At 38.0% G+C, this 13768-nt stretch overlaps 1 protein-coding gene across 6 annotated transcripts in view; it reads left to right on the top strand.

Moving 5' to 3' along the window:
- The window catches only part of trpm3 (transient receptor potential cation channel, subfamily M, member 3), a 178476-nt gene that overhangs the window by 105196 nt on the left and 59512 nt on the right, over positions 1-13768 (top strand). For 5 of the 6 annotated variants that reach the window (XM_053480591.1, XM_053480589.1, XM_053480595.1 and 2 more), the window contains exons 6-7: positions 354-525; positions 12981-13155. In XM_053480591.1, coding sequence (XP_053336566.1) covers positions 354-525; positions 12981-13155 — 347 coding nt within the window. Of the gene's footprint in view, positions 1-353; positions 526-12980; positions 13160-13768 lie in introns of those variants that run through there. The other variant, XM_053480594.1, reaches the window with a different exon arrangement.

Here is a 13768-nt window from a genome sequence, read left to right as displayed (position 1 = left end):
GAGGCGACAGTGCTAACCACTACAGCACTGTGCCTCGACTCCAAAAATCTATTTTTTTAAATACATTTTTCATTTATATATGTTTTGTAAGATCTTTAACTTAGTGCTCACCACAGACACACAGACATGAAGCAAGATTTTACAGAACCAGTAGTCCTGACACTAAACACTTAGTTAGTACCTTTAGTCTCTATCAGACAAGTTCTTTTAACCCTTTAAACAGCCTCTTTAACTTCTCTTCGTAACCCACTGTAAAGCACTTCTACCAGTTTATAACGCATTAGCCCTTCAACCTGTGTAAGACATCTAACCACCAATAAGCCAGTAGTTTCTTGCATATGTCTGTGCTTCAGGTGGTCCGGCCGTACCAGACCATGTCGAATCCTATGAGTAAACTGACCGTTCTGAACAGCCTACACTCGCACTTCATCCTAGCTGACAACGGCACCACGGGCAAGTATGGTGCCGAGGTTAAGCTTCGCCGGCAGCTGGAGAAACACATCTCTCTGCAGAAGATCAACACACGTGAGTTTGCTGAAACCCTGCTAGTTTCTAGCACAGTCAGACAAAGAAAAAGTGATTATGCACTCCAAGGACTCATGGTGGATTATCTCCCACGGGACAGGGCATTTTTAATTGTACTGTGTGTTGAAGCTTAAGATTCCTCGATGCACTTTCAGCAATTGGGTTGAACAAGTTAAGGAAATTATGTAAGCTATTATGGATACATTTTTTAACATATACATGGCTTTGAATCACAGCATCTCTTAAAGCCATTAATCAACATTAAATAAATAAAATAATGAGAAATACATTTAGAGAATATACCTTTTATCTGAAATTAACTGACCCAAAAGGGACATTCAGCCTGTCTTTCAGAGGATTGTTCTCATAGACATAGAAATCCTGGTCATTAGCAGTTATCTCTGACACATGATCAGTATTACAATCAGTTTTATATTCCAATTTAATCGTCCTAAGAAAGGAGGATTGGGCAGGTGAGAACACAGCAGTTTCTCGGGTGTGAACTCAAACAATCCAATAATAAATTAACCGTGACTACGAGCTAGAGCGAAGATAGAGCTGTGGCATTACAAACATGCTGGGTCCTGAATATTCAGAGTGACTAACTAAAAATAACACTGGGTGTTATATTTAAATTAAATGTTTTTTTTTCAACTACACATTGAGTCCATACCCTATTTGAGTTCAAATTGACCTGAATAAACTCTGCATGGTGTTAATTCAACACTCTGGATGTTAATATAACACTGGAGATTTTGGGTGCTGTGTGAGTATTTTTATAATTAATTACCTTATTTGTACTTGCTGGTATTTCTAGCCTATAAATGTTTGATTGGTGGGTTTTTAAGAAGTCGTTTTTATAAAATGGCTTTACTGCTTTTATAGCCAAGCGGCAAATGAATAAAGAATTATCAAGAGAGTCGATTTCTCAGCCTCAGATTCTGACTCTGTGAATGACGGTGGGACTAACAAGTGTGAAAGCATCTTTGGACATGCAAATACTTGTGAAAAATATGAAACAAATCTTCTTTTCAGTGCCATGCCTTCAGGCGGATTTTGGGCCTTGCATATTTAGTAGGACCTGAGATTTTAGAGCGTCATGTCGTGACACTACAGGTCTTCTGGTTTTAGAATGTTGCATGTCCAAATTGGGTTGGCATTGGAGGTGATAAGCTGCTTTACTCTTTGTATATTTAGTATGGTGGGATGTTATAGGGGATTGAAGCTTGAGAGTATACAGTAGCTGTGGCATGTGGTGCTATGGGACAGTGGGCCTTATGGGATAGGGACCAGGTATTGTAGAGCTTTATGTCTTGTTTATATAAGTAACAAGTTTTTATAGTTTTATATAATTTTTTTTAATAGTTTTATAGTTTTTAATAACAGGCTTAGTTTAGGCTGGTATTGGGGGATTAGTATAGACTTTAGGGCATTTTGTGTATTTACTTTGGATTGGTGTTCCATTCCATTAGGGCTTGTATAATCAGTTTGGGTTGATGTTGGGGAGATTTACACCTTGGTACTGTATATCAGTTCTGGTGGATGTTATTACTGTTTATCCTTCTATGTTCAGGTTGTGTGAATACTGAAGGATTTTTTAGTGGAAACTGATGATGATTGTCCTCAGGTCATGGAGGTTTAGTATAAATGGCTGTTCTGGTGGGTGCCACTGGGGCTTTAGACTTTGTGCTCAGTGTGGCTGAGTTGTTGGACTGTTACTGCATTCTGTTTGGCAAAAGATCATATTTGTTTGGTCTGAATGGATCTAATTACGCTTTAGGCCTTGTTGTTTTTTTTTTTTCGGAGAAGTGGCTGTTGTGGGCTTAAGCCATTATCTCTTTAATTCAGGCTAGTGTTGTTGGGCTTTAAGCATTATGCTCTGTTCAGTTGGATGCTGTGTGGCTTGAGACATTGGATTTTCTGTTCAGGTCAGTGTTTTGAATCCATTAGTATTCACTTCAAGTAGTGTATGGAAATCATCTTTGTCCTCTTCATCCATCTCCACTGACCGCAACTAACCGCCAAGTCACAGCTCTTACAGTTAATTAGGAGTGGGACTGATGTCTGATCTCTGATCTATTGAAGGAAACAGGAAGTGGTTATTAGGGATTGAGGCAATGTTTGACACTATCTCCCCTCCCCAAGGACATGGGACTTGTGGACTTCCCTTTGTCATCCTATGCCTGGGATTATAAAGGGGGCTGGGAAGGCAAAGGGACGTCTAATTGTCATCAACAGCGTCTGTGTACTGTATGTGTAGCAATGAGCACACTGCAACGTCTAACGTGGGGATCTAACATGCTAAAAGTTTTAAAAGAAAATGAACCTTTCCGCTACGGGATTTCTGGGAAAAAAATCTCTTTAACCCTCTTCTCTTGGACACTTACTCTCGAGTGTCAAGTGTAACTAATTTTGTCACATATATTTTTGTTAATGAGAGTCTTTTTAGGTGTTTTTAGAGCAAAGATTAATTCATTTGCATATTATTTGCGAGGAAATCTTTAATTAGTGGATGTAATTTTATCACATGCCCCCGATTTTATAGATGGTGTAAATAATCCTGGCGAACTCTGCATGTCCAAATTTTGTTGAGTGACTGTCATTACTAGGACATAGACAGTTTAATTTGAGCATTCAATTACAGTTTTAATTATGTGGCATAACCACCTTTTTTTTTCACTTCTTTGGTTCAATATTCTGCATGGCATAAAAAATAAAATAAAAAACTGTTTTAATTACAGAACATAATGAATAGATTAATGTTAGCTTGAAATTGACTTATTGCTATTATAGCACAGCCAATCCAGTGTTCACTTAGAATATAGCTTTTTTAAACCAAGTTAAATTTGCAACATGTCTTATCTAACTTATACCCAATATATCTTCTACCCAATATATTTACCCAGATATATTTTATGATATTTAATGATGGGATACCTAAAAATAAAACTATGTCTATGTTGTTCAGTTGTTGAATTTACCCACAGGCCAGGAACTAACTTGCTTTTAGGACTGAACATGAATCAATTTCCAAAAGACTAAGTGCAGAGTCAGTTGAAGCACTGAAGTGAGAAGAGAAACCTGGAAGCACAATCCAGGATCTCTAGAGCACATCCCTGCTCTCAACTTATAAGAAATACTTATACTTTAAAGTAGCCTTGTTGAGCAACCAACATCATCGATGCACAATTTCAAGGTCTAGCAGGCAGACTAGAGAACTAGAGAATACTCTGATTTGAATGTCATAAGTCAAACAGGTGAATACTCAGCTGTGCAATGACCTACATCACCACTGATCCACATTATACTGTACGAGCAGCTACTTCTCACATGTCCACTGAAAAAGCAATTGCATGCATCCAAACCCCCCAATATGCATTCACAGTTCACTGGTGTAAACGCATTCCACATCATATCATTTATTTTAGATCGGCTATTTGAAAGTAAAACACTCACTGGCCACTTCATTAAGTATATCTGTGCACCTGCAGAAATGTAGACATGGTCAGAAATATTAGAATCAGAATAGGGAAGAAAAATGATGTGAAAAAAAAAAACATTTGAACGTGAAATGGGTATTGACTGCAAATGTGCTGGTGCAAGTATTTTTGAAACTGTTTATTAACTGGAACTTTTAACCAATTAGGGTTTACAGAGAATGCGCTAAAAAAGAGAAAATCCAGTAAACAGTTTCTATATTTCATTTAAATTCCTCAAATCAGAGAAAAATGGTGAGACTTGTTCAAGCTGATAGAAAGGCAACAGTAACTTGAATAATATTTAATTACCACCAAGGTATGCCAAAGAGCACCAAACCTTAAAGCAGATGAGTTACAGCAGCAGAGAATAAGTGATGCGCTCAATTTTCATGGGCTCTCCAAACTTGGACAAAGAAAGACTGGAAAAACTTGATTTCCAGCTGATTCTTGATTTCTGCTTTTGTATTTGGATGGTAGGGTCAGAAGTTCATAAAAAAACAACAACAACAACATGAAAGCATGGATCCATGCTGCCTTGGTGGTGTAATGGTGTTTAACTGAATGTAACTGTGCAGAGGTTAACAATGATGTCATAAAACTAAGTTTGTTATTTGTTTATTAAATTGCACTAAAGTTTAAACTGTATTATCACCAGAAAGTGAATTGCCGTGCCTTTCATTTCAGCACCATGGACAGCTCCATACTTTATTTTCCTTTTTTTTTTTTACCTATTTTTATCTCAGATGTTCGTATTTTGTTAGTTGTTTTACCAATGTATTGTACATGCCAAAATGTTTCACTTGAAGGAAATCATTCTGTGGCTGTCATGCCATCAGGGTGCCAGTCTTTCTAGCCTAAAACCTGCTTTAGGGCTCTGTGTGATGGTGGCATCTGTTGCTCCCTTGGCTTTAGCACACTATTTCTGGATATCATTTCCTGCCGCCTCCTTTGAACGTCTCCTCAGCGGGTTGTGGCATATTGGCATGACTCCCACTGTACCATATGGGGATAGCCTTCTGGGTACTCTCTCTCTCTCTCTCTCTCTCTCTCTCTCTCTATCTGATATTACTAATTTATTTATGAATGCAAATAATCAATGCATCCCTGTCAGCCTCTCTTGTTCCTCACTCCAATGCCCCATTAAAAAGAAGCCAAATGAAGAACTTGGTTAGAATGCTTTGGGATAATTTCAGTCTCAATGGACTTGTTCAGTTGGCACAGAGCATTGCTCCCATCACCTGCATCACCAGGCTGGAATATGCTCTGGATGGAATGCCAGTTGAACACAAGGCACCATGTAGTACACATATTCACACCCAGGGTCGATTTGGAGGAGCGAAATCACCTTCTGGCATGTTATATTAAATTATTTATTTATTTATTTTTATTTTGTGAACTGAGAAAACCAGAGAGCTTTGAAGACTCTGGTTGAGTTACATCATTGGTGACAGGCTGCTTCTAACTGTTAGCTTATTAAAGACTGGATTGTCGGCCATGGAGGTGTCAGGAATGATCCCTCGAGGACGCCTTGCACCCTGAGACATTGTTTGTTTTGTACTCCATGTCCCAGAATGCATTTCGGTGAGGTGATGGGTTCACTCATTTGGGCCTAGTTCACTAATTAGTTGGGTTATCAGTTGGCATATCTTTAGTTCACTCATGTCTTGCATTTATTCTGATTGTCGATTGTTGATATATGTTGCCTGTTTTGTTTTATGCATCATGTTATAGTCTTGGTTTGTTCGTGTTTAGTCTATGTTTGCTTTCCTTTATTACAATTTTTAAGTATTAACCTTTGCACCTATGCCTCACCCGCTAAACCACACACGTGACAGTAGGGTGTCTTGATTGTTGACACCGTTTAATTTGCCGTCTACAGAACATAGTTTGTCGCCCAAGCAAAAATGAGCAAAAGTGTTGCACCGTACAACCCTAGTAAATGCTGTTAATATTAAAATTCGATCAGATTTTGAGTTTTTTTTTTCTTTGAGATAAAACAGCCATTGTGGCTACTGTCCTGCAGTTAGACTCCTGTGTTTATTGTGGTCATTATTTCTGTCCATTATCCGTCTGCTCAATATTTTTCATATTCCTCATTCGTCTGTCGGGAAAATGCTGCTCATTAATTGACTGAACACAAGCACTTCTAGCACTAGATCTGGTTTTAATTAATCCCACAATGTCTCTCTTTAGTTTCTTTTCTCGTCAGCCAACAGAACCCTTTTATCTAAAACAAATACAGATGTAAAAAAAATATATATATATATATATATATATATATATATATATATATATATATATATATATATCACAAATCTCTTATACATTAGTCAATGTATGATGATTGCTTTTAGTAGGGTTTACTTCAGATTCTTATGGGAAAAGCCTACTGTACATCAGTTATTTAAAGTGAATACCAGCACTGCCTGAGTCTATTTTTTTTATTAGCTTAATGATTTACCCTCCAACTTAAGCTTCCTTTAATAAAATCGTAAAATTAGAGTTTCTGTAGAATCTAAGACTCAATAATGTGGCTATAGCAGTGATTAAACTATAAGAAAAATCTAGCTGATCTAAAACTTGTGATTTACTGTATAGTGTAACTTTTCATAACTGTAGAGTAATCAAAAGCCTAATTCCTGCTAGCTACCGAAACAATCAGACCGGAATGTTTGGAAACACAAAATGGAATAAGCAGTACTGTGCAGAATTCCTAAGCTGTCTATTAACAAGCCAAACGAGGCTTCTTGTATTTTTAATGTAGTCTTAAATAGGTTTTATTTTTTTTATTTCGGGAATAATTTTTTGGCTTTTATTTTCAGTTCCGTCCCTGTACCTGACTAGTTTCAGAGAAATGTTTGAGTTTGTTAAACCACACTGTGACCTACAGTATGAATCACAGGTGCAGATGGTGACAGATGATCAGGCGGGTGATTAGTATACTGGTGATGCTGAATACTAAGTGGTTGAAACAGACAAGAGGGGAAATGAGGATGCTGCTATGGTTGTCACATTAAACAACCAATTTTTCAATTGTATATTTAGTTTTTTTCACAATTTTTTCAGCCTGTCACAGTACATTTGTTTTTATTTCCTTCTTAATATGCTACGTTATTTTATTTAATTTAATATGAAGAAATTAAGGGTGGCTTAAAACCTTTGCGCAGTACTTTAGAAATTAACATGAGCATTTGAGATGGTGCACATGTTTTAATAAAGTTTAACTGAAGGATTTCAGCAGCTTCTCTTGTTCATCTGTTATGTCAAGGTTGACACTTCAAGGTTGCTAATTTATTATTGTAAGTGCTCTATCCAAACTCATCTTGATGTGGTCTCCCAGAGTCCGATGCCTTAATACAAAGAGTTCAAACACAATCCCTTTATGCAAACTTAAAACAAATTGCTAATGTGAGTTTCTGTTTGCGCCTTTGGATGTCACACTGTGCTTTATGATCCTTAGCATCGCGCAGTCTCGTTTGCTTTGCCGTCCTGCAGTAACTGGATTATTAGCTCTAGCAGCGCACCAAGACAATTTCTTATAAGACTTCTGCTCACAGTTGAAGAGGGTAATTTGGTGTCAGATTACTTTTGTTGCTAGGCAAATGTTTCACTTGATTTCCTCATTGCCTTCATTGCATTCGGGTAGTAAATCACATCTTGAAAGTCCAAATTACAAAACTCCAATTAGATCTGTTAATGTATTAGTACGGCAACAAAACTTAAATCTTACCTTCAAGGACCCCATATTTTTTGTGGCTCAGACAGTAGTTGGATGCATTATCATGTCTATAGTTACAACTCATTAATATGGGTTTAAATGGCTAGCATTAATAACAAACCAATTGTTAGATTAATAATATACTGTAGTGAAGCCTCTGGAAGAAGTTTATTTATCACATTGGAGGGAATGCTGTTGTACTGACTATAGCCATATGTATAAGAGTATAGCCATGCTGATATTCAATACAACAGCGTGATCTTTTATAGAACAGTTTCACAAGCACCAAACTGGCAACCAACATTTAGCGACTGACAGACTGACAGTGTAATTAACAAAGTTTATAACGGTACTATAAGGCGAAAAGGTAAGGGCAATAAACCATGGAGGTGGTTTTCCATTTATTCCACTTTACAGTATCAGCTAACTTCCTCAAATCTTGCTTCTATTTTGTGTACATGAAGTTTGCACATTTGGTGCTTTTCTTTAAAAAGTTACTCCGTTTTCTCCCACATTACAAAAGTCATGGATGTTTGGTGTTTCCAAATTGCCTGCAGTATGTGAGTGTGTGATGGTGTCCTAAGCAATGTAGCTTCCCGTATCTAGAAACATAATTGACTGCTGGCAGGAAGCCAAAAGTCATTGCAAGCAACTATCATTCTCGATGACATCATTGATGACTGGATGAATGTGCTCCAAATAATTCATTAGTGGTGGTAACGGTAACAGTCCAAAAAGTGTCTTTCAATTCCTAGAACAGTTTCTAATCTAATAATCTGAAAGTTTGGTGTGGTTACAAGCTATTAAGTATAAAAGGAGGGAAAAACATAGTCTTAATATTAATGTTGACCGGATGGTATAGCTAAATAAAAAAATAAGTTTAACACCTATTATTGTTTAATTACTCCATCTCTCTCTCTCTCTCTCTCTCTCTCTCACACACACACACACACACACACACACACACACACACGCAAAGACACTTGTGCTGAAGTGTAAAATTAGAAACTCCCGGACCTCATTTTCTCACAGTCTCATTTTCTCCCACTCGCTTAATGTCACAGAACCAGCTTAACACCTCGCAAAAACCCTTGTAAGATACCTCTGGTCTTCCTTTTTTAAAATAAAAACATTACTACTACAATGTGTATGTATACACTATATACAGATATATATATATATATATATATATATATATATATATATATATATATATATATATACAGATATATATATATATAATTACTGTATGAGGGGCGTTTAAGTCAAAGCAGGAGTTTATTGTGCAGGATAACAGAACACAGTTATGAGAGTAAAAATCCCCTGCCACACTAATGCACATCCTAGCATTGCATGGATACCATCAAGGTAGAAAGTTTACTCAGTATACCCGAACCATGAGCCATGATCAGACTGGAAATGGTTTGGAGCAAGGTTTAGGACTGTAGGTGGGATGTGGTAATAACTTCCAGCCAAGTTCCTGTGGTGTGATTGTCTGTGTGTACAGTGGCCACAGACAGATTTATCTCTTCTGTAAATTAGCAACAAGCTATCCATCGATTTTCAACGATCAGGTGTTCTATTGCTGAACAATCACATGAACGACTGCAGTGGGCTTCGAGCCACCCTGCTGGGATCCATGGATGTTTTTAAAACATTTTCACTGCTTAAAATTTTACTGGAAATAAAAGTCTCATCATCGTACTGTGCTTAAAGGTTTTATATCTACATTTATAAGAAATTTCATTACAAGTCCAGGTTTAACGTTAACCCCATGTCACAAATTTAATCACAACCAGCATAAACCAATTCTCTGTGATGGTACAGTATGTATTCATGGTGGAATGTAACCAGGGAAATTTTTTTTTTTTATTATTGGATACACCATACAGGAAATGTGCAAATATAAAGTGATGGCTAGACATCCATAAAGTACCTGCTAAAAACAAATGAGAGTACAGTGGAAGCTTGGAGTACGAGCACAATTTGTCCTGGCTCGTATATTAAAACACTCGTAAATCAAGGCGAATTTTCCCATAAGAAATAATGGAAACTCCAATTATTTTGTTCCACAGCCCAAAAATAAATAAATAAAAAACACGTGGTCAAAGTGTTATAGTAAACAATACACGCATGCACGGATGTTGATTATACCAGTAAGAGTATTACTAAGACCCAACAGGGGAGACGATTACTCACAATTCCGCAACGCATAAGAGAGAGAAAACCGTTGGCTCAGTTGTGATCACGTGACGCTCGGCGTCAAAACAAGTACGCATGCGTAATACATGATACTGGGTACTCGTAAACCAAAACTTGCTTGTTTTTTAAGTCAAAATTTATTAAAAATCTTTACTCGTCTTGCGGAACACTCGCGAACCGCATCACTCGCAATCCGTGGTTTCACTTTATAACATTATTTTAGTGATATAGTTCAAGTAGGGAAATATAATTAGATGGTTAGACAGTACAAGAGTTGAAAATGTGGCCTGGTCGTTTTCCTACCATATCTGAGGGTGTCTACCGCAGATTTTACTGACACACATGTAGAACCCAACGTGCTCTTATGTCAAGATTTGTCATTTGTTCATTGTGAGATGCTTCTCTGTTTGTCATGGTTGTAAAGAGTGATTAATTGAATAATCATATCCCTTCTTTTAATGCCTCTCTCTTCGGTTTCTGAAATACCCAAACAAGCCACCAGGCTACAATCAGACTCATTGAGATTACGTTCTAATGTTTGATATGATGATTAGGGTCTTGACCTTCATCTGCATACAGTATTTGTTATGCATTTTCCTGCTGCCACACAATTAATGATTAAATAATCTCATGAATAATCAGGTGTACAGGTGTTTCTGCTAAAGGAGTTTAGGTCCTCAGTAGGGCATTTTCGGTTGTTACAAGCAATACGTGAATATGTGTTAAAACAGATGGTATTTCTCCTGCAACTGGGCGGCGCAAAAGCCTTTCAGGTTTAAATGACAGCTATTTACACTACATGTGACTAAACACGGCGGTCCTCCAAGGAGCTAAAAAGCAGAAAAAAGAGGGATAAATATTTTTTACTCTTTTTATTTTGCACCAGTTGAGTCGTGTAATGACAGGGCTTTGAGGAGAGCGAAGGCTATAAATAGAGGCGTTTTATGTAACTGATCCCGTTTTAGGCACAATGACAGCCGATGTGGGAGCCTCAGTCTTCCCTCCCTCCACCTTTCTCTCTCGCTTTCATGCTCTCTCCCTTTCTTTGTTTTCTTTTGCATTTATACCTGCCTGTCCAAACCGTCATCCTCCTCCCTGTCTCACCTTTTCCTACTTTTCCTATAGACCCCCCACTGTCTTTTTCCCCCTTTAACGGAATCGTTCCCTTTCATTCTCGCACTCCCGTTTTCTTGAATTATTCATGCGTTTGGAGTGGGATCCCACTGCGGCATGCTGTTCGAACCACAGCCACGATATTACAGCATGACAGTCAGTGTATTAGAGTGAGATAGGAAGGGGGAGAGAGGAAGAATGGAGAGTTGGAGAGAGGAAGCTACCGGAGGTCTGACAGGTTCATTCTTTTTCTTTGGACGCAGCTGCTTTATGCACCGCTTGTTAATCAACTCACAATCATGGCTAATTGTTCACAAAGCGAGAAAGAGAGGAAGTGTTTGTGCCATCTCTCCAGGGCACATGTGAACCTGATGGCTATAGGCTTTAACCGTGTGTGTGTGCGTGTGTGTGTGTGTGTGTGTGTGCGTGTGTGTGTGTGTGTGTGTGTTTGCATGCATGAACAGTGACTGACCCTGACAGCAGGATCCCAGTGAAACCATGTGAAAGGCCAGTCACCTGCAGAATACTGGCCAACTATCAATCTCGCGCTCTCTCTCTCTCTCTCTCTCTCTCTCTCTCTCTCTGTCTTTTGCTTTCTTTCTCTCTTGCTGTCGTTCTAAATGTCCCTCGTCCACACTTTGACTCTATTACATTGTATAGCAGATGACATTGCAGTCAAAGCCAAGAGCAGAGATGCCAAGAAAAAAGACAGAGTAATTAACAAAGCTATTCATCATTAGCTTAGTATAAGGAAATAATCATTTCAAGAAATTAATAAATGATTTACAAAATACTTCAAAAGACATTTGTCAAAAGCTGACACAACCAAACAAATCTTCCAGCTAAGAGAATAGTGTCACAGGTTTCATCTCTCTATTTTCTTTCTCTTCCTCTCTGCGAAGATCAAACAGAATGAAGAAATATGGGTCGTATTTTTTTTTTATTAAGATACCAATACCAGTTAATTTCCTTCAGTTTTATTCGTTTGTTTTGTTTGTTTTTTTGGTATACGAAATATGTGTATTTTACGATTTAGCTTTAATATCCGTTATACAGTTATACACTGATGGGCACTGGTGGCTTAGTGGTCGGTCTCTCACCTGCCCAGGTTCAGTTCCCACCCAATGCCTAAACCCCGCCCACTGGATGCAGTGCCTGCCCTAGGCTCAGATAAAATGGGAAGGTTGCGTCCAAGTTATCTGCGGATCAGATGGTCCGCCGTTGTGACCTCTCAAAGGGAGCAACATGTCAGTTTACACTAAAGGACTGTCGAATCTGATTGGTCTACAGCAGCTCAGGCACTACTTCTGGCTCTAAGACAGGTTTATACAAAGTGTGCTCAGGTCAAACCAGGACGTTTGGTTGTGCACAACAGCTACACACAGTTAAATAATTCCCTGCTACACTATAGCGCTTATGCCTTGCCTATTAGTGCTTACAGATAATCAAGGCAGGTAAGTTTTCTCAGTACATGATCAGACTGCCTGCTTCACGTCTGAAATGCTGGCCTCCCAGGAACTCCTTTAATAGGCCAACTGGAGTGGGCTCCGAGCCATACAGTATTGGCTGGGATTGTCAGTTATCAGTGTATGGCCTTCTTTAAAACTTTTAAACTATTGAAATATTTTACTGTGGCTAAGAGTCTCATCACCATACTGTGCTTAAAGTCTTCAATAGGTTTTATGCAATCATTCATCACGAGTCCCGGTTTGACTTAAACATTATTGATGTGACAAATAAAAATGAATAAACAATAAACAAGTAATAAAACATTTGCAGGTGTGTTGTTATAAATTACAAAATGATTAATGATGAGTGGTGTGATGTGATGCAGGCTGACCTGAACAGGTCCCAATATTGATTATTTCCCATTATATGTGTGTGTGTGTGTGTGTGTGTGTGTGTATGTGTGTGTGTGTGTGTGTGTGTGTGTGTTTATGTAGGAATCGGGCAGGGGGTGCCTGTAGTGGCGCTGATCGTTGAAGGCGGCCCAAATGTAATCTCCATCGTGCTGGAGTACCTGAGGGACACGCCGCCTGTGCCGGTGGTGGTGTGTGACGGCAGCGGCCGAGCGTCGGACATCCTGGCATTTGGTCACAAGTACTCAGAGGAGGGAGGGTAAGTAAATAAAGGGAATGTTCTACTAAACGCCCACTTTTTTAATAATAAAGCCTATTGATGTATTTATTATTTTAATATAACATAAATATTCGTTATCTAAATGTAATGGTTGACAAAATTAACAAAAATATTTCTAAATTTATACCTAACAATATTTGTTGTATAGTTTAAAAAAATCATAGTTTATTATAAAAAAATATATTATGTTACACTTTTTCCCCCAGATTGCTAACAAGTACAATAATAAATTATAAAACAAAATACATTAACAAAACATACTTTAACAGAGTGACGCTGAACAATTAATTGCATCTTAATTTCTTCCCCAATTACCCCAACATAACAAATGGTAATGATGCGGTTAGATTAGCTAATGTGTTATTTTAGTTGTTATTGTCGCTTGTTGCGTTAAATCACGCACTTCCCGTTCATATGGTTCCATTTGCGCTACATTTAACTGCTCACTGCTCCCCAAACATAGTGACAAATAACTGAAGCATTTTTGATGCTATAGTCTGTTTTTGAGTCTGCCACAAGCCCACCCCTGATAAAACATACAGTATAAGCGGTGTTCAAGTCAAACTTGAAGACTTTTAAGTGTTGATGAATA

The sequence above is a fragment of the Clarias gariepinus genome, chromosome 21, assembly GCF_024256425.1.
Source record: "Clarias gariepinus isolate MV-2021 ecotype Netherlands chromosome 21, CGAR_prim_01v2, whole genome shotgun sequence".
NCBI classification, from domain to species: domain Eukaryota; kingdom Metazoa; phylum Chordata; class Actinopteri; order Siluriformes; family Clariidae; genus Clarias; species Clarias gariepinus.
The sequence above is the reverse complement of the archived record's forward strand: the minus strand, read 5'-3'. Positions and strand labels throughout refer to the sequence as shown.